Consider the following 25896-nt stretch of genomic DNA (forward strand, 5'->3'; position numbering starts at 1 on the left):
TCATCACTCTCAGGCGCGTCGCTCGGCGTTACGCGCGGGCGCACTGCGGGAGCCAAGGAAGGAAGAAATGTGGTCGCGGTTGGTGTGGCTGGGCCTTCGGGCCCCTCTGGGCGGGCGCCAGGGCTTCACCTCCAAGGCGGATCCTCAGGTAAAGGCCAGGGCCATCTAGGCGGGTGGCGGAGCAAGCCGGGAGGCACTTCGGAGCGCCGGTGACCCACACTCCCCGCCTCATCCCTCCTCCAGGGCAGTGGCCGGATCACGGCTGAGGTGATCGAGCACCTGGAGCGTCTAGCGCTTGTGGACTTCGGCAGCCGCGAGGCAGTGGCCCGACTGGAGAAAGCTATCGCCTTCGCCGACCGGCTACGCGCCGTGGACACAGACGGGGTAGAGCCCATGGAGTCGGTCCTGGAGGACAGGTAAACTCGCGGCTGCAGCCCCGAAGCCTTGACCGTGGCCCGTTCGCAGCCGTTTAATGTGACGATTAGCGAACAGTTTTCCAGGGGGCTAAAGAGTGTTAGCAAGATTCAGGAACTTGCCCACAGTCACCTCGCGAGTCAGTGGCTTCACTCCTCCCCTTATTCATTACTGATGCTCTCGCTCCTGTCCTCCTAGTGTAAGTGGAAACAAAACCCGAACTGCTAATCACTGCCTTTGTGTTTTTTTTTGTTTGTTTTTGTTTTTGAGACGGAGTCTCGCTGTGTTGCCCAGGCTGGAGTGCAGTGGCTCGATCTCGGCTCACTGCAACCTCCGCCTCCCGTGTTCAAGCAATTCTCTGCCCCAGCCTCCCGAGTAGCTGGGATTACAGGCGACTGCCACCACGCCCGGCTAATTTTTTTTGTATTTTTAGTAGAGACGTGGTTTCACCATCTTGGCCAGGTTGGTCTTGAACTCCTGACCGTGATCCACCCGCCTCGGCCTCCCAAAGTGCTGGGATTACAGGCGTGAGCCACCGTGCCTGGCCTAATCATCGCCTTTAAGGCCCTATTCCATAGAGTCCCTACCTACTCACTCCAACGTACTCTTCTCAGTACCCTCCTTGGCTACCTTGACTGCTTCTCCAGCAAGACAAGTTCTTTTCCTCTCTAGATCTCTGCACTGGCCCTTCGTTTTTTTCCTTCCTCTCAGTATTTGCATGGCTGCCTCCCTCTTGGCACAGGTCTCAGCTTATCTTCTCAGAAAGGGCTCTCCTAACCACTACAAATCCCTTCTCCCCTTCTAGTTAGTAACTCATCCTATTGGGTTTTTTCCCTAACATTTTAATGGACTTTTGTTCATTTGTTATATCTCTTTTATTAAAATGTGAGCTCATTATGTAGTTACTGTTGTATTCCTGCCTCGAATTTTTATTTTATTTGTTTTTGAGATGGAGTCTCACTCTATCACCCAGGTTAGAGTGCAGTGGCATGATCTCAGCTCATTGTAACATCCACCTCCCAGACTCAAGAGAGCCTCCCATCTCAGCCTCCCAAGTACAGGACCACAGGAGCGTGCCACTTGGCCTGGCTAATTTTTTGTATATTTGATAGAGACGGGATTTTGCCATGTTCCCCAGGCTTGTCTCGACTCTTGAGCAAAGGTGATCCACCCATCTCAGCCTCCTAAAGTACTGGGATTACAGGCATGAGCCACAGCGCCTGGCCGTGTTTGATTCTTTCAAATGTCTTCTCTACTTTGCAATTTTCTTTTTCCTTTGGGACGGGGTCTCACTATGTTGCCCAGGCTGGTCGCAAACTACTAGACTCAAGAGATCCTCCTGCCTCAGCCTCCCAAATAGCTGGGACTATAGGTGTGCACCACCACACCTGGCTAATACTTAAATTTTTGTAGAAACAGGGTCTTGCCATGTTACCCCGTCTGGTCTCAAACTCCTGGTCTCAAGCAATCCTCCTGCCTCAGCCTCCCACTTCCTCAAGAAAGTTTTTTTTTTTTTTTTGAGGTGGAGTCCTGCCCCATCACCCAGGCTGGAGTGCAGTGGCATGATTTTGGCTCACTGCAACTTCCACCCTCCAGGTTCAAGTGATTTTTGTGCCTCAGCCTCCGGAGTAGCTGGGATTACAGGCACCCGCCACCACACTCAGCTAATTTTTGTATTTTTAGTAGAGACAGGGTTTCACCATGTTGACCAGGCTGGTCTCGAACCCCTGGCCTCAAGTGATCCGCCCATCTTAGCCTCCCAAAGTGCTGGGATTACAGGTATGAGTCACTGCACTGGCCAAAAAAGTCCATTCCTTTTTTTTTTTTTTTTTTTTGAGACGGAGTTTCACTCTTCCACCCAGGATGGAGTACAGTGGTGCAATCTCAGCTCACTGCAACCTCCACCTTCCGGTTTCAAGTGATTCTCTTGCCTCAGCCTCCCGAGTAGCTGGGACTACAGGCGCCCGCCACCACGCCCAGCTAATTTTTGTATTTTTAGTAGAGACGGGGTTTCACCATGTTGGCCAGGCTGGTCTCGAACTCATGACCTCACAATCCTCCTGCCTCGGCCTCCCAAAGTGCTGGGATTATAGGCGTGAGCCACAAGTCTTCATTCTTTTATACTTAGGTTCTTTTTTTTTTTTTTAATCGAGTCAGAGTCTCGCTCTGTCGCTGAGGCTGGAGTGCAGTGGCGTGATCTTGGCTCACAGCAAGCTCCGCCTCCTGGGTTCATGCCATTCTCCTGCCTCAGCCTCCCAAGTAGCTGGGTCTACAGGTGCCCACTACCACGCCTGGCTAATTTTTTGTATTTTTAGTAGAGACGGGGTTTCACCGTAGCCAAGATGGTCTCGATCTCCTGACCTCGTGATCCGCCCACCTCAGCCTCCCAAAGTGCTGGGATTACAGGCGTGAGCCACTGTGCCTGGCTATACTTAGGTTCTCTACCTGTGGCTCTCGTGATATCCAAAAGGGCTGATTTATACATTCGTTTATACATCTGTTTAAGGGATGTGTTGAGTCTCTGCCCCTCTCCTGCTCACCCACCTTCCACAGCATGTCTGTTTTTCCTTATCATGTTCTCAGTGGTTGGCACTGAGTATTCAGTAAATGTGTTTTGTTTTGTTTTTTTGAGATGGAGTCTCACTCTGTTGCCCACGCTGGAGGCAGTGGCGTGATCTCGGCTCACTGCAACCTCTGCCTCCTGGGTTTGAGATTCTCTTGCCTCAGCCTCCCGAGCACCTGGGATTACAGGCATGCACCACCATGCCTGGTTAATTTTTGTATTTTTAGTAGAGAGGGGTTTCACCATGTTGGCAAGGCTCGTCTTGAACTCCTGACCTCAGGTGATCTGCCTGCCTCAGCCTCCCAAAGTGCTGGGAATACAGCCTTGAGCCGCCGTGCCCGGCCACAGTAAATGTTTAATGAATTTTTTATTTTATTTTTTTAGAGACAGAGTTTTGCTCATGTTGCCCAGGCTGGAGTGCAATGGCGTGATCTCAGCTCACCACAACCTCAGCCTCCTAGGTTCAAGCGATTCTCCTGCCTCAGCCTCCCAAGTAGCTGGGATTACAGGTGCACGCCGCCACGCCCGGCTAATTTTGTATTTTTAGTAGAGACAGGGTTTCTCCATGTTGGTCAGGCTAGTCTCAAACTCCCGACCTCAGGTGATCTGCCCACCTTGGCCTCCCAAAGTGCTGGGATTACAGGCGTGAGCCACCATGCCCGGTCCCAGTGTTCTTTATTAATATCTCTAGGAAAGGAGGGACTGGAAGCACAGAGTCATCAGCATTTCCCCAAGTTATCTAGAGGGTAAATATAAAGAAATATAACCATCATTAATAAGGGAAAAGGTCGTGAAAAAAGATGAGGAATTTGGATCCAGTAGCTAGCATCTCAACCTGGTATTCAGTGATCTGTACTGTTTTTCATAAATTTGGAAACCAGTTTGGGTTAATGATTCCCATTAATCATTTTAACGTGACATTTGTAGGACTTTAATGCTTTGAACACACAGAATGTAAAGTGAAGACAAGTATTAAACCTTTTATTTTTTATTTTTTTGTAGTTTTTATAACTTCATTTGATGTATTTGATGATCAGCAGTTAGTTCCCATCCACACTGACTGTAGATGTGTGAAAGTGGTAACAAGTATATAACCAAAGTATAGAGCTTATTTGGTGAATTTCTAACCTCATTATGTTTTCTGGACCATCCACTGCACATGGACACAGTATGGACATTCCTTACTACTTTGGCCCAGACAGCTTTGTTGAGCCTGGTATCAATGCACATATCTGGAGTTTTCTATCTCCTTCATTACAAATTTCCAGTCTCTTTAAGAGCCTGAGGGGCACACTTCTTGAAGCCCACTCCATGGATACACTTGTGAATATTAATGGTGTACTCTTGGGTCACCACCTAGTTGATGGCATAATGGCCATTCTTCTCACCATCCTTCTTTGCAGGAGCCCAAGTTGCTTAAATGTTTTAGGTAGTAGGCATCTTAGCTATAAAAGCCCTGACTTGGCCGGGCATGATGGCTCACTCCTGTTATCCCAGCATTTTGGGAGGCCGAGGCAGGCAGATCACTTTAGGTCAGGAGTTTGAGACCAGCCTGGCCAACATGGCGAAACCCTGTTTCTACTTAAAAAATACAAAAATTTGCCGGGCATGGTGGTGCATGCCTGTAATCCCAGCTACTCTGAAGGCTGAGGCAGGAGAATTGCTTGAACTCAGGAGGTGGAGGTTGCAGTGAGCCGAGATCACGCCACTGCACTCCAGCCTGGGCAACAGAGCAAGACTCCATCTCAAAAAAAAAAAAAAAAGGTAGACTGGGCGCGGTGGCTCACACCTGTAATTCCAGCACTTTGGGAGGCTGAGGTGGGTGGATCACGGGGTCAGGAGTTGAAGACCAGCCTGGCCAAGATGGTGAAACCCCATCTGTACTAAAAATACAAAATTAGCCAGGCAAGGTGGCAGGCGCCTGTAATCCCAGCTACTCGGGAGGCTGAGGCAGGAGAATCGGTTGAACCAGGGCGGCAGAGGTTGCAGTCAGCCAAGATGGAGCCACTGCACTACAGCCTGGGCGACAGAGTGAGACTCCGTCTTAAAAAATACAAAACAAGGCTGGGCGTGGTGGTTCACGCCTGTAATCCCAGCACTTTGGGAGGCTGAGGCAGGTGGATCACCTGAGGCCAGGAGTTCGAGACCAGCCTGACCAATATGGTGAAACTCCTTCTCTACTAAAAATACAAAAATTAGCCGGGCATGGTGGCGCACTCCTGTAGTCCTAGCTGTTCGGGAGGCTGAGACAGAAGAATTGCTTGAACCTGGGGAGCAGAGGTTGCAGTGAGCCGAGATCACGCCACTGCACTCCAGCCTGGGCGACAGAGCAAGACTCCATCTCAAAACAAACAAACAAACAAACAAAAAACGCCTTGACTGGCTAATAGAAACCTCTTTGCACACTAATAACATGTCATTTGGTTTGAGCTAAAAACAGTATGCTTACGTGCCAGGGGCTAATAAATTATATAAATTCTTTTTTTTTTTTTGAGCCGGAGTCTCACTCTGTCGTCCAGGCTGGATGCAGTGGCACGATCTCAGCTCACTGCAACCTCTGCCTCCCAGGTTGAAGCAATTCTCCTGTCTCAGCCTCCCAAGTAGCTGGGACTACAGGTGCCCGGCACCATGCCCAGCTAATTTTTGTATTTTTAGTAGAGACGGGGTTTCACCATATTGGTCAGGCTGCTCTTGAACTCCTGACGTCAGGTGATCCGCCTGCCCTGGCCTCCCAAAGTGCTGGGATTGCAGGCATGAGCCACCATGCCCGGCCTAAATTATTTCAATTTTCACATGCAGTCCTGGAAGGTCAATACAAGTTATCTATTTTATATAGATAGAAAAAACTGAGGTTCAGAAAGGTTATATAATGTGCCCAAAGTTTCACAGGTAATAAGCAGAGAATTTGGAACTCAGAGCTTCTGCTGCCAAATACTAAGATATGCCAGCTAAAGTCGATTCCTAGGAACTTTACTCTCTTTCATCTGAAATCCAGAGAATGAGTTGACTGCAACTCTGCAGCCAAATACTTAAATGTCCCTCATAGTCTTATGAACCAAAAACTTCAAACTCTTAGACTCAAGCCATCCTCCTGTCTCAGCCTCTCAAGTAGCTGGGACTACAGGTGTGTACCCCTATGGCCAGCTAATTTTTTTCTTTATTATTTTTTTTTTGGTGGAGACAGGATCTTGCTGTGTTGCCCAAGCTGGTCTCGAACTCCTGGGCTCAAGTGATCCTCCTGCCTCGGCCTCCCAAAGTGTTGGGATTATAGGCGTGAGCCATCATGCCTGGCCTGAATCCAGAACTTTTTTTTTCTCATTCTGTTGCCCAGGCTGCAGTGCAGTGGCGCAATCTTGGCTCACTGCAGCCTCCACCTCCTGAACTCAAGTGATCCTCCCACCTCAGCCTCCCGAGTAGCTGAGACTATAGGCACACGCCACCACCCCTGGCTAACTTTTGTATTTTTTAGGGGAGATGGGGTCTCACCATGTTTCCCAGGCTGGTCTTGAACTCCTGGGCTCAAGCAAATTCACCCCCTTCGGCCTCCTGAAGTGTTGGGAATATAGATGTGTGAGCCACCCTGCCTAGCTCAGAACTTTTAACCAAGTTAATTAGCCCCCATTCCAGTCTGCATCAAACTAGAAATAAAGTAGGAGGAAGGGAGAAGGCTTTTAGATGGAAGTAGAGGGGTCCACAAGAAGCTATTCCTTCCAGCCAGATAGCAGGAAAGAAGCTCAAAGAAAAGCAGTGGGAGAACTGTCCCATCAGTGAGTCCAAGGGCTGACAGAATCACAAATGGAGCCACTTTGTCCTCCCTGTTGCCACAGCACTTTCCAATGCCACCGTAGCAGCATTTCCCACAGTTACTTATTGTTCCTGAGTTTTAACCAGCACGGACTTCTAGTTTACAACTGAAGTCTTTCTCAACCAGGGTTCCTCAGCCAAACCAGAACACAGAAAGATTCAAGTGACTTTTTTTCAGTTCTCCCAAGGACAGTATATGACAAATGTTAGCTTAAACACACAGGAGATAAGTTAACTTATCATCAGAATGGGTGTCTTGGGGTATGTAGGCTAACTTATCTTACAGAACCCTGATTGGGAAAGACAGGTGGTGAGGTAGAAGTTTAGTCAATCAGTAATTGATCTGAAAAGCTCATCTGGTCCTGTTCGGTGTTTTATACAATTCTGAGGTCCAAGAAAGTGAAGCAACTCACCAAGTGAGAGGTATGCTTGCTGTACCACTGTCACAGAGACTGTGGGTTCAGGAGCCTGTAATTAATAAAGCTAGGTATGGTGGTGCACACCTGTAATCCCAGCTGCTTGGGAAGCTAAGGGGGGAGGATCACTTGAGCCCAGAAGTTTGAGACCAGCCTAGGCAACACAGCAAGACCCTGTCTCAAAAAAAAAGTAAAAAAAAAAAACAACAACAACAACAAAAAAAACCAACCCCAGAAAATGTGTCTATTTTAGGAACAACTCCATAATAACCAATAACTAAATAGAAATGTATGTATGTATGTACATACATACATAAATAGAAAGGTATGTAAAGGGGTGAATTTTGTTTTCCTGGAAATTTCACTTATGCAGGAAACTTAATTATGAAACTTGATTACTTGATGAGTAAATAAATTAGTTGCTATTAGATCTACTCTTGGGGAAGCAGTAGCATTTAACCGCCTGTTGGCGGTAGTAGAGAGTCTTCCCAAACCTTCAGATGCTAGGCAGGTTATGCCTCATCAGGAGTGCACAGACTTTGAATGAGTGGTAGGGACTGAGATGTACTGGGGTGCACTAAGGCTTTCTGAAAGGAGCAGGTGCTACTCAGAGCCCTCTCTTACTGCCGTGAATGCTGGCTCAGCATTATCAGATCTTGTTTTTTTAACATTTCATTTAATCTTCCCAGAAATCCTATGAAGCATTCAACAAACAAGGAAACTGAAATATAGAGAGGATAAGTAATGTGTAGCAATGGGATCTGAATCCAGCTGTGACTTGAGAGCCTAAGCTCTTAGCCTTTTTGAGACGGAGTCTCGCTCTGTCACCCAGGCTGGAGTGCAGTAGCATGATCTCCACTCACTGCAAGCTCCACCTCCAGGGTTCACGCCGTTCCCCGCCTCAGCCTCTCGCTACAGGCCCCCGCCACCACGCCTGGCTAATTTTTTTTTTTTTTTGTATTTTTAGTAGAGACGGGGTTTCACCCTGTCAGCCAGGATGGTCTGGATCTCCTGACCTCGTGATCTGCCCGCCTCAGTCTCCCAAAGTGCTGGGATTACAGGCATGAGGCACCGTACCCGGCCTCTTAGCCATTTTTTAATACTGTCCAACAGAAACTATAAACTCCAGAAAGTCCAAGGATTACCTTTGAATAGTATAATTATGATTTTTATTTTACTTTTGTTCTCCCAAGTTTTCTTAAATGAATACACAGTCCTTGTGTTGTTAAAAAAAAAAAATCTAGTACAACTCTTTTGTGTGTGTGTGTGTGTGAGACACTGTCTCACTCTGTCACCCAGGTTGGAGTGCAATGGTGTGATCTCCACTCACTACAAATTCTGCTTCCTACATTCAAGTGATTCTTGTGCCTCAGCCTCCCAGGTAGCTGGGATTACAGGTATGCAACACCATGCCCGGCTTTTATATTTTTAGTAGAGACAGGGTTTCACCATATTGGATGGTCTCGAACTCCTGACCTCAGGTGATCCACCTGCTTTGGCCTCCCAAAGTGCTGGGATTACAGGCTTGAGCCACTGTGCCTGGCCTTTTTTTTTTTTTCTTCTTGTTCTGTCGCCCAGGCTGGAGTGCAGTGGTGCCATCTCAGCTCACTGCAACCTCCGCCTCCTGGGTTCAGGCGATTCTCCTGCCTCAGCCTCCCGAGTAGTTGGGATTACACGTGCGTGCCACCACGCTTGGCTAGTTTTTGTATTTTTAGTAGAGATGTGGTTTCCCCACGTTGCCCAGGCTGGTCTCCTGAATTCAGGTGATCCACCCGCCTTAGCCTTCCAAAGTGCTGGGATTACATGCAGGAGCCACCACACCTGGCCTTTCTCCCCCACACCCGCCCACCCCCCCCCAAGAAATTTAATGTCTGAAAAGATCATACTTGTTCAAGGCCACACAATTAAGAATGTGCCAGGTCCTATAACAGACTTCAACTTTCTAATATTCATACCATGAGTAAATATTTGTTGTGTCTAGCTTTGGGCTGGGTGCCACAAAAAAAGAACTAGTCCTTTCCTAAAATAATCTTATTGTGACAACTTAGTTCTCTTTTTTTTTTGAGGCGGAGTATCTCTCTGTCTCCCAGGCTGGAGTGCAGTGGCGCGATCTCGGCTCACTGCAAGCTCCGCCTCCTGGGTTCATGCCATTCTCCTGCCTCACTCAGCCTCCCAAGTAGCTGGGTCTGCAGGCGCCCACCACCACGCCCGGCTAATTTTTTTGTATTTTTAGTAGAGATGGGGTTTCACCGTGTTAGCCAGGATGGTCTCGATCTCCTGACCTCGTGATCCGCCTGCCTCGGCCTCCCAAAGTGCTGGGATTACAGGCGGGAGCCACTGCGCCCGGCTGACAACTTAGTTCGTATGTGCAGCCTTAGCCCAGATGTACCTGTCACATCTTTGTCCCTCTCTGACATGACTCAAACGCCATTAGGGTCTGCCCTCAGTCTGTGCCCACTCAAAGCAGGAGGAGCGTGGCTACTACTGAATACCATATCAGTGATTTAACAGACTTTTTTTTTAATCCAAGTATCTGGAAGCAGGCTTACACACTTTTACACCTTGAAACAATAGTGAAGCCTCATGCAAATGCTCAAGCTCTTGTGTGTTTTTTACCGGTTTGCCATCTGAAGGCTTTAGTAAAGTCACTAGGTCCCACAGAACACTGGGAGATTCTTGAGCTGTTTGTGGCACATCTTGCTCAAGGGCAGGCACATCCACCAAAGTGGCTGTGGTGGAAAAAGCATTCATTTTAGGTGTACCAGATTGGGCTGAGATCCCAGTTGTTACTTAGCAGCCAACATCCTTAAGTTACTCTTGTGGCAAGTTTGCTTCCCCATCTCTGCTTAGCTTTCCAGCTTCATCTTCCACCCCAGCAGACCACACCCCAGCCTGCTAAACTCCCTGTCCTTCTCTGAATCTCTGAGCTCTCGGCTCTATTGCTTTGGGATTCATGCTGCTATACCTGCCAGGAAGTCCATTTCTCATACCTTCATCCCCCAATCCAGCTATTTCTTGCCCATCCTTTAACAGTGACATCAGCTATTCTGAGGATGTGCTACTCACCCAGGCTGGACTAGGTACCCTTTCTATCCTTTGGCAGGCTGTACTAACCTCTGTTAGATTTAAAATATTGTTTTTGTAATTGCTTTTACCTGTCCCCACCAAAAGACAGTTGCCCATATAATCATCAAAAACTATTTGTTAAATCAATCCAGAGAAGTAATTAGCACTTACTTCTCAGGGTTGTTTGGTCAGTCTATAAACTGTAGGCTGTTATTTGGTCTACTGTTGGTCCCAGCTTCTCTATCTTTGAACAGTGCCCATTAACTCAAGAATATACTGCTTCCTTGTTCTCTCCTTCTTGCACCTCTCCACCATCCCCTAAAAGCCCCCTTCTCTGAGAGGGTAACCTTGAGCTTCTGGGTTTTGTAGATGTCTATACCTGAGATCCGACAATGTGGTAGAAGGCAACTGTGCTGATGAATTACTACAAAACTCCCATCGCGTCGTGGAGGAGTATTTTGTGGCCCCCCCAGGTACGTGCTGCCCAGAATGGTTTAACAGATAGTCTCACAGTAACCTTAGGAATGAAGCAAGAAGCATGAGGACCAAAGATGCTATGTGAAGGCACTTTGAAAAGGATGAAGTGCATACAGATGGTGGCATTAAGGTGGCAGTAGGGTCCAGGGTCATACTCACCTCTAGGGGCAGTTAGTAACAGGAATAAGCAAAACAGGATTAGGGGCATGCGGGAGGTTTAAAGTAGGTGGAAATCTGGAGCTCAAGATCTCCCTAAAGGGGCAGCTGGCATTCAGTGTTTCTCAAAGCCACAGTTAAGACCGTGCCAGATCCTGTAATCGACTCCAACTTTCTAGTATTCATACCATGAATAAATATTTGTTAGGTCTAGCTTTGGGCTGGGTACCACAAAAAAACCAATCCTTTCCTAAAAGAATCCTTTTTTTTTTTCTTTTGAGATGGAGTTTCACTCTTGTTGCCCAGGCTGGAGTGCAATGGTGCAATCTCGGCTCACCGCAACCTCCACCTCCCGGGTTCAAGCGATTCTCCTGCCTCAGGCTCCCCAGTAGCTGGGATTACAGGCATGCACCAGCATGCCTGGCTAATTTTTTGTATTTTTAGTAGAGACAGGGTTTCACTGTGTTAGCCAGGATGGTCTCGATCTCCCGACCTCAGGTGATCCACCCACCTCTGCCTCCCAGAACGAATCTTATTGTGACAACTTAGTTATCATGTGTGGCCTTAGCCCAGATGTTTCTGTCACATCTTTGCCTCTCTATGACATGATTCAAACGCCATTAGGGTCTGCCCTCAGTCTGCGCCCATTCAAAGCAGGAGGAGCATGACTGCTATCAGTGGTGCCAGGCAGGAATGTAAACTCATTTCTCCAGAGAACCTGGATACCTGGCATTTTGTGTGATATTTCTTAAATTTTTTTTTTTTTTTTTTGAGACGGAGTCTCGCTCGGTCGCCCAGGCTGGAGTGCAATCTTGACTCACTGCAACCTCTGCCTCCTGGGTTCAAGCAATTCTCTGCCTCAGCCTGCCGAGTAGCTGGGATTACAGGTGCCTGCCACCATGCCTGGCTAATATTTTTGTATATTTAGTAGAGGCAGGATTTCACCATCTTGGCCAGGCTAGTCTTGAACTCGTGATCTACCCGCCTCAGCCTCCCAAAGTGCTGGGATTACAGGGGTGAGCCACTGCACCCCACCGATATTTCTTAAAATTTAAGTGCTGGCAACCAATTCAAAATTTAAAAAACAAAATACCATCCAAGCCAAATAAAACACATTTACAAGCCAGGTGCAGTCTGTGAGCCATCAGTTTACAACAGCTGGTATAGAGATTTGCATCATCTACCTACTGTAAATATTTTAAATAGAAGCTTTAAAATTACTCTGGGCTGACAGTAAAATCCAGAACCTTGGATAGGTTGACTGTTTTTATCTCCTCTGCAGGTAGGTGAGTACTCGGAGCTGTTGTACTACCCCTCTGGGCATCTGGGAGTGGGACTAGCCAAAAGCAGTCAGGTAGCCTGCTAAGTGCCAACTTCCAGTTCAGGATATCCCGAGGGAGAATCATTCTGAGCAGACTCCACAGAAGACACTGGCTCTGGTCAGCTTAAGGTGCCAGTTAAAGGCAGGCTCTGGTTGATGCAAGGATGGGAAAGAAAGCTAGAAATTTTGTGAGCTAAACTTTTTTTTTGTTTGTTTTGAGATGGAGTCTTGCTCTGTTGCCCAAGCTGCAGTGCAGTGGCGCGATCTCGGCTCACTGCAAGCTCCACCTTCCACGTTCATGCCATTCTCCTGCCTTAGCCTCCCAAGTAGCTAGGACTACAGGCGCCCACCACAACGCCCGGCTAATTTTTTGTATTTTTAGTAGAGACGGGGTTTCACCGTGTTAGCCAGGATGGTCTCTCTCTCCTGACCTCGTGATCGCCCGCTTCTGCCTCCCAGAGTGCTGGGATTACAGGTGTAAGCCACCGCACCCGGCCGTGAGCTAAACTCTTAATCATGCCTCCAATCCACTAAACCACCTGTTAACTGTGGAGAGAAAGGAGACTCTCCATCTCAGAGCCTGATAATTGTGGCTCCAGCAGACATATCTTTTGATCAGACATGCTATCTCCCACACAGAACCTTACTTCAGACTTTGCTTTTTGGGACCACCTGAGTTCATGGTCAGTCTTTCCTTCTACTCCTATCTGCATATTAGTGGCTAATCAACCTGTATACTCCTTACTGAAAAAGGTGAATTTGGCTACACTTAGAACTGATTCTTTCAGATACTCCCAGTTAGGAAAACAGGACAGTAGCTACATTACTTCCATATTTTCCATGAGAAAGTAGTGATCAGTTAGCTCAGTAGAGCCAGCTGGGCGGCCGGCTCAGCCATAATATTCTCTTTTGTGGCTGGGCGCGGTGGCTCATGCCTGTAATCCCAGCACTTTGGGAGGCTGAGGCGGGCGGATCACGAGGTCAGGAGATCGAGACCATCCTGGCTAACACGGTGAAACCCCGTCTCTATTAAAAATACAAAAAATTAGCCGGGCGAGGTGGCAGGCGCCTGTAGTTCCAGCTACTCTGGAGGCTGAGGCAGGAGAATGGCGTGAACCCCCAGGGGGCGGAGCCTACAGTGAGCCGAGATTGCGCCACTGCACTCCAGCCTGGGCGACAGCGAGACTCCATCTCAAAACAAAAAAAAAACAAAAAAAATTCTCTTTTGTTATTTTCAAACAGGTAATATCTCTTTGCCAAAGGTGGGTGAACAAGAGCCATTCCCACACAGCTGAGTAGCTCATTCTGGAAAGGGGGTACTCTGTGAACATGTGGAAGCATCATGACAGTATTTTCTTACTGTGAATACCAGTGTTCCTGCTTTTTTCAGTCCCCTGAAAAAATGGATGCTCAAGCATTTCTTAATAACAGATTCTTCTGAAGACAGAATTGGGAAAGATCTGGCCCCAACAAGGCAATGAGTTCCTGATGCTAACTGAGGTGAAAGAAAAGCAAAAGTCAGCTTCCAAGGAATTCACTTAACAGGCCTGTTCAGTATGGAAGACATTATTTATCTGCCTTTAACTCCCCCCAAAGGAGCATACCAACTGCATGAAAGTGAACTTTTCTATCTACGTAACTGGTAGACGGAGCATCTTGATCACTATGTGACAACCTTGGCTGTCATTTTTAGTTGCCATTTGCATTGATTTGAGCAGCCCTATCTTTACCGAACATACCTGAATTTGTTCCTGGGCTCCCACTTTCTTCCCAGAAAAGGGCTAACTTCCTACTAAGGTCTGAAGAGTGTTGAAAGTAGACTAGAGCTTGGGAACTCCTAACCTAGAACTATCTGCCATCCCACAAAGTGATTATATGCCAAAGGGATACTAGTCATACCTAGTGTTTCTCTTTCTGAAAAGAGAACTTATCCTAAAATTAGCCCTGGGCCTGGGACAAAGGAGCCCTCTCCGCCCCCAAAATGATTATTAAATTGAGATGAGTCCAGGATAAAACTCAGATACCAAGGATAAATGAAACTTATTTAGGGATAAAAGTGGGCCGGGCGTGGTAGCTCACTCCTGTAATCCCAGCACTTTGGGAGGCTGAGACGGGCGGATCACAAGGTCAGGAGATCGTGACCATCCTGGCTAACGTGGTGAAACCCCATCTCTACTAAAAATACAAAAAATTAGCTGGGTGTGATGGCAGGTGCCTGTAGTCCCAGCTACTCGGGAGGCTGAGGCAGGAGAATGGCGTGAACCCGGGAGGCGGAGCTTGCAGTAAGCCGAAATCGCACCACTGCACTCCAGCCTGGGCGACAGAGCAAGTCTCAAAAAAAAAAAAAAAAGTGATAGAATCAGAGGGAGTTTTTCCTCTAACCAAACTGCCAAAGTTGGTTTTGGCTAAGAATTTCCCACTAATATTTATGCTGCTGCTCATTTTTTTAGTTTTCTGAGACAGGGGTCTCGCTCTGTCACCCAGGCTGGAGTGCAGTGGTGTGATCACAGATCACTGCAGCCTCCAAACTCCTGGGCTCAAGTGATCCTCCCACCTCAGCCTCCTAAGTAACTGGGACTACATATGTGCATCACCACGTCCAGTTAATTTTTTTTTTAAGTAGAGATGGGGGTCTTGCTATGTTGCCTATCTGGTCATGAACTCCTGGCCTCAAGGGATCCTCTGGCATGCCTTGGCCTCCCAAAGGGCTAGGATCACAGGCAAAAGCCACCGTGTGTTTATTTTTCCCATTCCCTTCCTTTATCTGCAATGCTTTTTTCTTTAAGGCAGCCTAATTTACAAGCTTGGCCTTGAATTAAAAGAGAACCCAGAACCCGCTCTTGGAGTTTACGTTCTCAAACCAACATCAGAGCAACTGTCTATCCCCATATAAATAAAGTTATCTACCCCTGCTCCTTACTAACTGGGTACAAGTTATGACTACAACTCAGTGGTTTTTTAAATTAGTGTGCCTATTTGGTGAAATCTGTGAACTTAATCAAGGACAACCACACATGTCAATTACTAAACGTTTAAAATATATTTCTAAACAGAATGGGCCGACTCAGTCACAGTAACTGTTGATCTCCATAGTAGAGCAACCCACAAAGACAGAACTGATTTTTTTTCCCATAATCAGGGGTGAAAAATATACAACTTGTTTCTGAACCAAAACCACAATTTCTGCAGTTTAAAATGTTTCACTGCTAATATGGCCCTGGTAGAAATTATGTAGTTTTTTTTCTTTAAAAAAAAAAAAAAATTAAAAAAATTTCCTAAGACACTAAATCCTCAATCTGGAATGTAGATTCTGAGCACAAAGCAGCTCAGTTAACCTAAAAAATAAAGAAAAAATTCCCATCACCTGTCTCAGTAGGGCCTGAAAGGAGAGAAGTAGTGTGGGGAACCCCTGCTTTGGTATGGAGAGTCACGGCCCCTTGACCCAGACCGAGACCGTGAGTAGCCATAGCTGGTGCTTCTCTCAGGATAAACTCGGATGTAGGAAGTTTCACCCTGAAATGCAAACAAAAAAAGAGTAAAGGGGAAAAAAATCAGAGCCAGAAGAATAAGCAAACCAACATCTAACAATAATAGTTAAGTATTGAGCACTTACTGTGCACTCTGTGCCTGGCATGAGGCTATCTCATTAAACCTTCATAACATTATGAGGTAGGTACTCTTACTATCCCATTTCAAGAATGAAGAAAATTAAGACTTAAGTTATATCATTTGCCCAAGGTAACACAATAAATGCCAATCTGACATGTTGATACTCAATTAACTATGATAAACAATATATCTGAATTACTGCCATTGACCCCCCTCAAAGCTAAGAACTGGAAAGGATCTCAGGGGTCATATAGTTTAATCCCCTGCCACCTCATGTATGCATCTTTGGATGGGCATCTATGGAAGGAGCTAGCCTGTATTTAATACCTTCCAGGTGTGAGGACCTGAGCTAGATGCTTTAGATGTTATCCTCTTGCTCTAGATTCCTGGCAAGTCTCGTGATGGTGCTATTATGTGACCATTTTGCCCATGAAGGAATCGAGGTTCCAAGAGTAGTTCAGGTAAGGAATTAATAAGCAGCAGAGGAGTCATGTCCAGGCTGGCTTGTCCCCAGGCCCTCTGCCTTCAGCCACCATTCTCAGAAGATCCAAAGATGCCAAGGGGAAAGAAGCCGGATGCTTTTTCACCTTAGGTGAAAGTCAGTAATTGGAGTTACCCTTTCTGAGGCCCTGCTTTGCAGTATAACTGAGGATCAGGTGCTGTTCTGTTTCTGCTCCAAATTCAAGTCCTAGAGGACAGTCTGAACAAAAGCATCATTAAACCAGGGAAGGACCAACCTCTAAGCCAAAAACTAGGCAATTATATGAATCCTCAGAAAAAGAAATGAGCCCAGAGACCTGTGTCCCCAAACATCCGTAAATCTCATAGTAAGGCAGGACAGGATAACCAGAAAAAAACAATGTCCAATTGGTGGTCTGGTTTCTGGTCTCAATGGTACCAAAGGGATAGTCACCACCTCAGTCAAACTGAGATCCAAAACAGCAGCTGCTTTCCTACAAGGAAAGACATCCAGAACTACTGAGTCTCAAGGGTGACGTAATCAACCACAAGAAAATGTTACGGTTTAGCCTGGCACAATGGTGCATGCCTGCAGTCCCAACTACTGGAGAGGCTGAGGTGGGAGGACTGCTTGGGCCCAGGAGTTCAAGGTCAGCCTGGGCAATATAATGAGACTCTGTCTCTAAAATCAAAAATTAGAGAAATATAAAAATTATAAAATTAAAAAAGAAAATGTCATGATAGCTCAGGTTTCAGAGAGGATGCTTGTACTACTCTGGGAAAAAAGTGAAGTGACAGCTCAGCCCTGACAGCAGGACCTAGAAGGGCTGAGATGAAGAGGCTGACCTGTAGAGCTCAGCCTGGACCCACAGGAGGGGTAGTTGAGTTCACAGAGGGATACTGCCATTTAAGCTGGTTGTGAATGGGGTGGTATGAAGACCGACTGCACTAGTATTCTCTCCAGGTTACAAATACCATGACCAAACTGTGTAATGTGATACTAATATGCAGAATAAAGCATATTAAAAAACAAACATACCATGAATGCATACTTCTTTCAGCTATGACCCTGAAGGACTTAGGCATAGCAAATTCCATGGCTTTGTCCACCTAAGATAGATCTCTTATGGTACTGTGAGGTTACCAAATGGCATGGCCTCTTGCTACCTCTGCTAGGTCAGGTTCAAGTGGAGTGATTTGAGTACAAGCTCCTCAACAGAAGGCAAGGACCCACCTCATGAGAGCGGAATTTGGTGTCATCCAGTTTACGCAGGGCATATTCCATGTCTTCTTTTCTGAGATACTCGACCATCCCCACTCCATCCTTCTGCACATCAGCATAACAGACATCCCCAGCTTCTCGCATGTGATCCTTCAGGTCCTGCCAGCTGCCTGACGGAGGAAGTCCTAGGCATGGAGAACATAAGAAAGCCCACATCCTTCAGCTATGTTAACTGCCCTGTTAAGAGCCAGCAATACCTATGGTCCCTTCTCCATGACCACTTAAATCCTGAGGGTCCCCAAATCATAAACCTTGATAAGGGACATGAAATCAGAAAAGAGCACTGAAGTATGTGTGGTAAATAAACCACCTTGAGAAGCTGGTTTTAAGTTCATCTTCCAGAGACCAGGCCTTTTCAACAGAGCAAGAAGTCCATCCCATTACAGGTTTAGTATCTTTGAGAATTCATAGCCTCTTTGTCCTTTAAAATCAATGCCAAACTCCTAATACTTTGAGTTCCAATTTTTTCCATTATGAAATTTAACAGTACCAATTATTTATTGCTTGACAGGGTTTCACAGGACATGGGAATTTTGAAACCAGACAATGAAATAACCAAAGAGTAGCTGAAGGTAACAACACAACAACAAAAAATCTAAAGTTTGTTTTCTTGTAGGTATGAGTGACAAACTATACAGAGTACCTCTTAAAAGATCACCAACACTCTTCAATACAGTGGGGGGGAAGGTAAGACTCAGATGCTAAAACTAGTCGGGAGTCATACAACCCTACCTGATGTCATGAAAGGGAAATGTGCTCCTGCTCTCAAAGGCTGTGTTTACCGCTCACAGCTCAGGACTGCAGCCATTTCCTAATAGTTTTCTAAGCAGGATTTCAGAGCAGCATGGAGAGAAAAAAAGATAATGTATGACATCCTGAAGGAGGGAATAGAGTTCTGGGGTTAAAAAATTACAAAGGGACACAAGATAGGCAGATACTGAGAGTATCATTCTTAAGCACATGGGAGTATGCTGTGATTGTGTGACATTCACATCTTAAAAAGGTGCCAGGCGCCTCGATTTATTTCATTCCACCAGAGCCATAAAACTCCCATGCAATATGCAGAAGGCCCCAGGTCTTTCCAGTGTGTTAATATTTTGAAGACAGATAAACCTCCCAGTTTAGCATTTCATCACTTATAAACACTAGACAGAAATAGTCTATACTTTCCAATAAAATCTCTAAGACTCTTAAGTTATGGGGTTTTAAAAAATATTTAATTCTAAAACCACCACAAAATCTGATCTTCTTCAGGATCCAAGGCTGGGTAAGTTGTTCAAATCTGGCTCCTTGAATGCCTTTCTACCATGTCTGATGCCAAGTATATTCCAAAAGAAGCATCTTTAGAATTGTAGCTCAAGGAGTCTTCCCATCATCTTTCCTTCTCACCACTAGAAAACTCCTTTACAAGAAATATGGTTATGTTCTTCCAAGGCTGCACTCCCAGCGCAATTTCATTTGCAGGATACTTTCCTCACTGGCAATCCAGGGCAAGGCTTCACACAGGCTATTGAAAAGAAAGCCCCCGTGTCCCATGCACTGAAGAATAACAGCTATCATTTCTTGGAAGACAGACTCTGTGTTAAGTATTTTACATGTATCATCTCATTCTGTTTGAAAGGAACATACCTGAAACAAGAACTCGGAAATCAGATCTTCTTGTAGGAGGCCCATTCCTCCCACCACGGGGCCACCCACCCCGACCTCCATAAGTCCTGGGGAACTCCACACGAAGCCGACACTGGCCATAATCATAACCATTTCTTCCATAAATAGCATCCTCCGCATCTCTAAAAAAAACAACAACAACAAAAACGTTTGGAGTTAGTGCTGTTCAGGAGGCCAAGTGACTTTCCAAGTGAGGGGCATGAGTAGTAAGCATAAAAGGGAAACCTAGAGTGAAGAAAAAAACACACAAATCAGGATCCTGAAGCACTTCTGCTTTGGTTTGGAGACGTTTCATGATACTGGAATTAACCTTTACAGCTGTCACACGCAGTTTTAGAGGTATGAAATTATAATGAATGAGCAAACAGATTACTCATAAGAGGGCTAATTCAGAGAAAAAAAAAAGAATCAATTGCTGACAGATTATTGATTTTGCCAATAAACCACCAGTGTTTTTCTAACCTTCGTGAGCATTTTCTCAAAAAGCACACCACACACTAACCCCTTAATATTTTTCTACAAAGCCTAGTGCCATAAAGTCTATGGAAGTAAAAAGTAGGCTGTTAGCCAGGCATGGTGTTGCACGCCTGTAGTCCCAGCTACTTGAGAGGCTGAGATGGGAGTGCAGAGCCAAGATCACACTACTGTACTCCAGCCTGGGTGACAGAGACCCTGTCCCAAAAAACAGGAAAAAAAAAAGTAGCCAGTTGGATAGGAGAGTATTTGAGGGTAAATAAAGTAGGTGGGCATGATGTTTGAGCCCAGGTCAAGGCCAGCCTGGGTAATATAGTGAGACCCGGTCTTTTAAAAAAATAAATAAATAAGGCTCAAAGGACAAAAGAAAAATGCAAATGAGTGTTTTGTGATGTATGTGGAACTTTTTTTTTTTTTTTGAAACGGGGTCTTGCTCTGTCACCAAGGCTGAGTGCAGTGGCTGGAGCATAACTCACAGCAGCTTCTAACTCTTGGGCTCAAGCAGTCCTCCCACCTCAGCCTCCTGAATAGCTAGGGCCACAGGCGTGTACCACTGCACCCAGCTAATTTTTGGATTTTTTGTAGAGACAGGTATCCCTATGTTGGCCAGCCTGGTCTTGAACTCCTGGGCTCAGGCGATCCTTCCCCTCAGTCTCCCAAAGTGCTAGGATTACAGGCATAAGCCACCGCGCCTGGCCTTGGAACTCTTAAGTGTACCTTTTCAGCATGGTTTGGAGAACTATTTTTGTCAAAAAACATTCTTTGGATACAATTTTGCCAAAAGAGATAAATATTCAATAAAATTACTTTAAGTCTTTCCTAGGACTCTAGGAGAGTCAGGAATGCCACGTTGATTCTCCAGTATTGGATGGTAGAAAGTGTGACCTTGGAGCTTGGGTGGACAAGAGGAGCTGAATGTGCTAATGAAGGCATTGTTCAGTGTCACAGGCACATAATCACTTGTAAGATTTTAGAACTAAAAGCAACAATGACCATATCCAGTGCAACCTTGACTACGTAAAATGCAGACTGGGAGAGGCAGAACTGCTAGGAGGTCAGAACAGACTCTGAATAAAAACTGGCCAGCATTCAGGCGCTGTGGCATATGCCTGTAATCTCAGCACTTTGGGAGGCGGAGGCAGGTGGATCACTTGAGGTTACCAGCTTGAGACCAGTCTGGGCAACCTGGTGAAACCCCTCGTCTCTACTAAAAAGATAAAAATTAGCTGGGCATGGCAGTGCGCAGCTGTAATCCCAGCTACTCAGGAGGCTGAGGCACGAGAATCTCTTGAACCCAGGAGGCGAAGGTTGCAGTGAGCTGAGACTGTGCCGCTACACTCCAGCCTGTACAACAGAGCCAGACTCCATCTCAATAAATACAATAAATAAATAAAATTAGCCTGCATTCAAATCATTATTCTGCAAATTACTAGTAGTCATCTCTGGGTAAGTGTTTAATCAAGTTTTTACATCTCTAATGTGAACAGTATGCCTATCTCACAGGGTTACTGTAATGGTTAAATAAGATACTACATGAAATGCTTTGCTTGAATCTTCACATCTAGTGACACCAAAAGATAGTTTTTCTATTATGAAAGGAATGAGGGAAGATGACAATGTAGTGTATCATATAGTAACTTTGCATTCGAAAAACAGAAGAGGGAGTTCAAATCCACTGATCCCAGCCTGGCGTGGTGGCTCAGGCCTGTAATCTCAGCATTTTGGGAGGCTGAGGTGGGTGGATCACTTGAGGTTAGGAGTTCAAGACAAACCTGGCCAACATGGAGAAACCCCATCTCTGCTGAACATAGAAAAATCAGCCAGGCATGATGGCGGGCGCCTGTAATCCCAGCTACTGGGAAGCTGAGGCAGAAGAATCGATTGAACCTGGGAGGCCGAGGTTGCAGTGAGCGGAGACAGTGACATCGCACTCCGGCCTGGGAAACAAGAGCAAAACTCCGTCTCAAAAAAATAAAGAAAAATAAAAAAAACAAATCCCTCGAACTTTTTATCTTTTTTTTTTTTTTTTGAGATGGAGTCTTGCTCTGTCACCAGGCTGGAATGTAGTGGCACCATCTCGGCTCACTGCAACCTCCACGTCCCGGGTTCAAGAGATTCTCCTGCCTCAGCCTCCCGAGGAACTGGGACTACAGGCGCGCGCCACCACGCCCAGCTCATTTTTGTATTTTTAGTAGAGACGGGGTTTCACCATGTTGGCCAGGATGGTCTCGATCTCTTGACCTTGTGATCCGCCCGCCTCGGCCTCCTAAAGTGCTGGGATTGACACTAGCTTTCTATCAGTAACTCTAAATCCTCAATATCCTGATCTGTAAAATCTGGTTAACCATACAGGCCGGGTGAGGTGGCTCACGCCTGTAATCCTAGCACTTTGGGAGGCTGAGGCGGGCGGATCACCTCAGGTCGGGAATTCGAGACCAGCCTGACCAACAAGGAGAAACCCCGTCTCTACTAAAAATACAAAAAAATGAGCCAGGCATGGTGGCGCATACCTATAATCCCAGCTACTCAGGACGCTGAGGCGGGAGAATCGCTTGAACTCAGGTGGCGGAGGTTGCGGTGGGCCGAGATCGCGCCACTGCACTCCAACCTGGGCAACAAGAGTGAAGACCCGTCTCAAAAAAAAAAAAAAATAGTACCTACACCTCATAAATTGTTCAAAATACTAAATACAGGCTGGGCGGGTTGCTCACGCCTGTAATCCTAACAATTTGATCCGCTGAGATGGGAGAATCACCTGAGCTCAGGACTTCGAGACCAGCCTGGGCAACATGGTGAAACCCCCTATTTTATCAATCCAAAAAAATAAGAAGGAAAGAAAAAAAGCTAAATACACACCATGGCACTTGACCCATAGCAACTGTTGAAAAACCACAATGGCACGGTTACTAAATAAGCGAGGCATAGCCTTCTCCGGCTTAGGGGTAAAAATGCCCAGTTCCGGTTTTGAGGCAAATGAGGAGATACTAGGGATGAGCTGTCAGAGTCGACTCTTCAGCCATCAACGCCTCGCGGTGCTTCCTGCCTGCCCTTCCTCAGATGCTCTCCTTGCCCTATCAATACGTCCGCCCCAGGCAGGTCGGACACCCTACGAACATTCCGCGTTCCCCGGGAGCAAATGATGCTAGGAAAACAGGGTGCGGGCTCTTATTTGGCCGGAGTGGAGTGACCAGGTCAGCGCCGCAGCTGCTAACCACCACCAACCACAGTTTTGAAAGTTCCTGGGCTTTTTCCGGCCTGAGGGCCGACGCTGTTTGCAAAATCACAAGCACTCCTTAGAGCCGGGTTAGGAATCTAGAGTTTCCAAATCCCTGGAACCTTTAGCATCTCGCCAAGCCTCCCTCATCAAAGGAGAGAAGTGAAATCAGAGCCCCACTCCGGCTGTTTTAGAAGTTTTCCCGAATCCGTGATCCCTTTACAAAGCCGGGGCCCTGGCCTGCGGGGCGGGGCGCGCGAACGGCGAGCTGTTCCACCAGAGATCCCTCCACGACCTCCAGCGGCATCCGCGACCCTGCAGCTTGCTCTCCAGCCACGGCGAGCACGGGCCGGGGAGAGGCGGGCGGGAAGGGCGAACGGCGACCCCCGCGCTGCCCCGGGGCCGCTTCCCCCTACGGTGCTGCCCCAGGCAGGAGGCGGACAAGGCTCATTTGGACCCCCCGAGGCCGGTGCAGGCGGGCTTGGGCCCTCCGAAGTCTCAGCTTTTGGGTTTCTAAATAAAATATTGGAATAATAAAAATAAAGGAAGTGACGACGGCGCGAAGGACGGCCCGGGCCTGCGAGGAGAGGCTGCCTCATCCTCCACCCGTGAGGGGGCGCCGTGAGGGGTCTGCGCGGAGGCGGGGGGAGGGGAGGCCGGGGGGAGGGGAGCCCTGGGGGAGGGGACAGCAGGGAAGGCGGGGGCCTCAGACACCGAAGAGGAGAGGGCAGGGGCGCGGGGGCCTCACCGGGGGTCCTCGAAGCGCACGAAGGCGAAGGGCACGAGGCCGTGCCGGTTCTTGAGCTCGATCTCGCGGATGCGGCCGTACTTGTAGAACAGGTCCTCCAAGTCCTTCTCGCGCACGTCGGTCGGAAGGTTCCCCACGTAGATGCGCCCGTCGCCCTCGCCGCCGCGCTCGTCCGCCCAGCCCGACATCCGCACCGCCCGACGCCGCGGGCCCGCCGCAGCCCACGTCGCCGCCGCCGCCGCCGCCTCAGCACGGGTCCCCCCGCAGCGTCCCCGCGGGCTCCGAGGCGCTCAGCCGCACTGCATTGTGGGAACGCGGAGCGGAAGCGAAGGGGTCGGCGGAGGCAAAAAGAGTCCTCTTAAAGGGAACGCGGCTGCGACCATTGCGCGTGCGCGCAGGCCGGCGCCCCCTGGAGGTGCGAAGGGCCTTCGGGCGCTGACAGGGAGAGCCTGGGGCCGGGCCGTGTGGATGCCATCCCCGAGCGCTGTTCGCGCTCGGCTGAGGCACTGGACAAGTGACTTGGGCTCCCGCGCCTCAGTTCCTCTCTGTGGCGCCGCCTACCTCACAGACTTGTGAGCACTCACTGACGTGGGTAGCGCCCAGGGCCTGCGGGGCGCAGGAGAGCTGGAGTCAGGCGGAGACCGCAGGCTGACCCCGCAGCGGCCGCAAGGAGCCCCCGGCGGCTGGGCTGTCGCGGCCCCCAGCCTCAGGTCAGTAGGCCCCCGGGCCACCCTGTCCCCATTTTACAGTTGCTCAGAACTGACGGTGTCAGCATGAGATGGACTCCATAGCTTGGCCTTGAGTTTGTCGGAGTCGAGGGAGTAAGACTCTTAATGAGTATCACAGCGATCACTATAGAGTGCATCCGACTTGTGCTTTTCATCCTCTCCCGGGAGGAGTCTGAGGCCACAGAAGGGTCAGGAATGGAACCCAGAGCCATGCTCGCATCCTAAGTACTGAGTCCTTACGGAGCTCAGGTAGACACCCACCTTGACACTTACTTTTCCACATTCACATCCCAGAACGCGGAGCATTGAACCCAGGGACCTTACAGTGAGGCCTTGCACCAGAAGACTTTTTGTTTTTGATACAGGGTCTTACTCTGTTGCTCAGGCTGGAGTGCAATGGCGCGAACACGGCTCACTGCAGTCTCGATCTCGCTGGACTCAGGTGATCCTCCCACCTCGGGGCGCCGTGAGGGGTCTGCGCTGCGTCCAGCTAGTTTATTTTCTATTTTTTGTAGAGAGGCTGGTCTCGAACTCCTGGGCTCAACCCATCCTCCAGCCTTGGCCTCCCAAAGTGTTGGATTACTGGCTTGAGCCCGGCGCCCGGCTGGAATACTCCTAACCTAAAGATTTTTCAGGCTGGGTGCGGTGGCTTACGCCTGTAATCCCAACACTTTGAGAGGCCAAGGCGGGAGGATCACTTGAGGTCAGGAGTTCGAGACTAGCCTGGGCAACATGGGGAAACCCCGTTTCTACTAAAAATACAAAAATTAGCTGGGCGTGGTGGCGTGTTCCTATAATCCCAGTTACGCGGGAGGCTGAGGCAGGAGAATTGCTTGAGCCCGTGAGGCGAAGGTTGCAGTGAGCCGAGATCATGCCACTGCACTTCAGCCTGAGTGACAGAGTGAGACTGTCTCAAAAATAAATGAAGATTTTTCATATTAAAAATGAAACCTGGCTGGGCATGGTGGCTCATGCCTGTAATCCCAGCACTTTAGGAGGATGAGGTGGGTGGATCACTTGAGGCCAGGAGTTCAAGACCAGCCTGGCCAACATGGCAAGACCCGCCCCCCTACTAAAAATACAAAAAAAAAAAAAAAAAAAGAAAAGAAAAATTAGCCAAGCTTGGTGGCACGCCTGTAGTCCCAGCTGCTTGGGAGGATGAGGCACGAGAATCGCTTGAATCTGGGAGGCAGAGGTTGCAGTGAGCCAAGATTGTGCCACTGCACTCCTCCAGCCTGGGTGACAGAGGGAGACTCTGTCTCAAAAACAAGACAAAAGAAAAACAAACAAAAAAAGGGACTAAAACCAAACATTTAATCAGAAGGTAGTTGATTTCTCATTATACCATCTGAGCGTTTTAAAATCAAAACAAACCAAAGACTAGACACCCACATATACTACTGAGTGTATATCTTTTTTGGAATACAAGTTGATAGTATACATCAGGCTTTCATAATATACATATACCCTTCGATCTTGTAATTCTGCTTGTAGGAT

General features: G+C 47.7%; 2 protein-coding genes across 2 annotated transcripts; one reads left to right on the forward strand and one right to left on the reverse strand.

Annotated features, from left to right (window-relative positions):
• Positions 1-22: 22 nt before the first annotated feature.
• Positions 23-17319, forward strand: GATC (glutamyl-tRNA amidotransferase subunit C). The gene is made up of 4 exons (XM_031000684.3): positions 23-148; positions 244-416; positions 10633-10736; positions 13460-17319. The coding sequence occupies exons 1-4, from the start codon at positions 68-70 to the stop codon at positions 13510-13512; spliced, it is 411 nt and encodes a 136-aa protein (XP_030856544.1). The 5' UTR covers positions 23-67; the 3' UTR covers positions 13513-17319.
• SRSF9 (serine and arginine rich splicing factor 9) lies at positions 15235-24005 on the reverse strand. The gene is made up of 4 exons (XM_031000683.3): positions 23672-24005; positions 19197-19357; positions 17520-17692; positions 15235-15730 (listed from the first exon to the last, which is right to left on the reverse strand). The coding sequence occupies exons 1-4, from the start codon at positions 23857-23859 to the stop codon at positions 15587-15589; spliced, it is 666 nt and encodes a 221-aa protein (XP_030856543.1). The 5' UTR covers positions 23860-24005; the 3' UTR covers positions 15235-15586.
• Between the last annotated feature and the right edge of the window lie 1891 nt (positions 24006-25896).

The sequence above is a fragment of the Gorilla gorilla genome, chromosome 10, assembly GCF_029281585.2.
Source record: "Gorilla gorilla gorilla isolate KB3781 chromosome 10, NHGRI_mGorGor1-v2.1_pri, whole genome shotgun sequence".
NCBI lineage: Eukaryota > Metazoa > Chordata > Mammalia > Primates > Hominidae > Gorilla > Gorilla gorilla.

Bases quoted from the DNA above. Each gene is read 5' to 3' on its own strand.
- GATC (XM_031000684.3), top strand. From the start codon at position 68: ATGTGGTCGCGGTTGGTGTGGCTGGGCCTTCGGGCCCCTCTGGGCGGG. The intron at 149-243 runs GTAAAGGCCAGG...TCCCTCCTCCAG, and splicing joins CCTCCAAGGCGGATCCTCAG to GGCAGTGGCCGGATCACGGC. The intron at 417-10,632 runs GTAAACTCGCGG...TGGGTTTTGTAG, and splicing joins GAGTCGGTCCTGGAGGACAG to ATGTCTATACCTGAGATCCG.
- SRSF9 (XM_031000683.3), bottom strand. From the start codon at position 23,859: ATGTCGGGCTGGGCGGACGAGCGCGGCGGCGAGGGCGACGGGCGCATC. The intron at 17,693-19,196 runs GTATGTTCCTTT...CTCCATGCCTAG, and splicing joins TTTCCGAGTTCTTGTTTCAG to GACTTCCTCCGTCAGGCAGC. The intron at 15,731-17,519 runs GTGGGTCCTTGC...TTTGCATTTCAG, and splicing joins CCAAATTCCGCTCTCATGAG to GGTGAAACTTCCTACATCCG.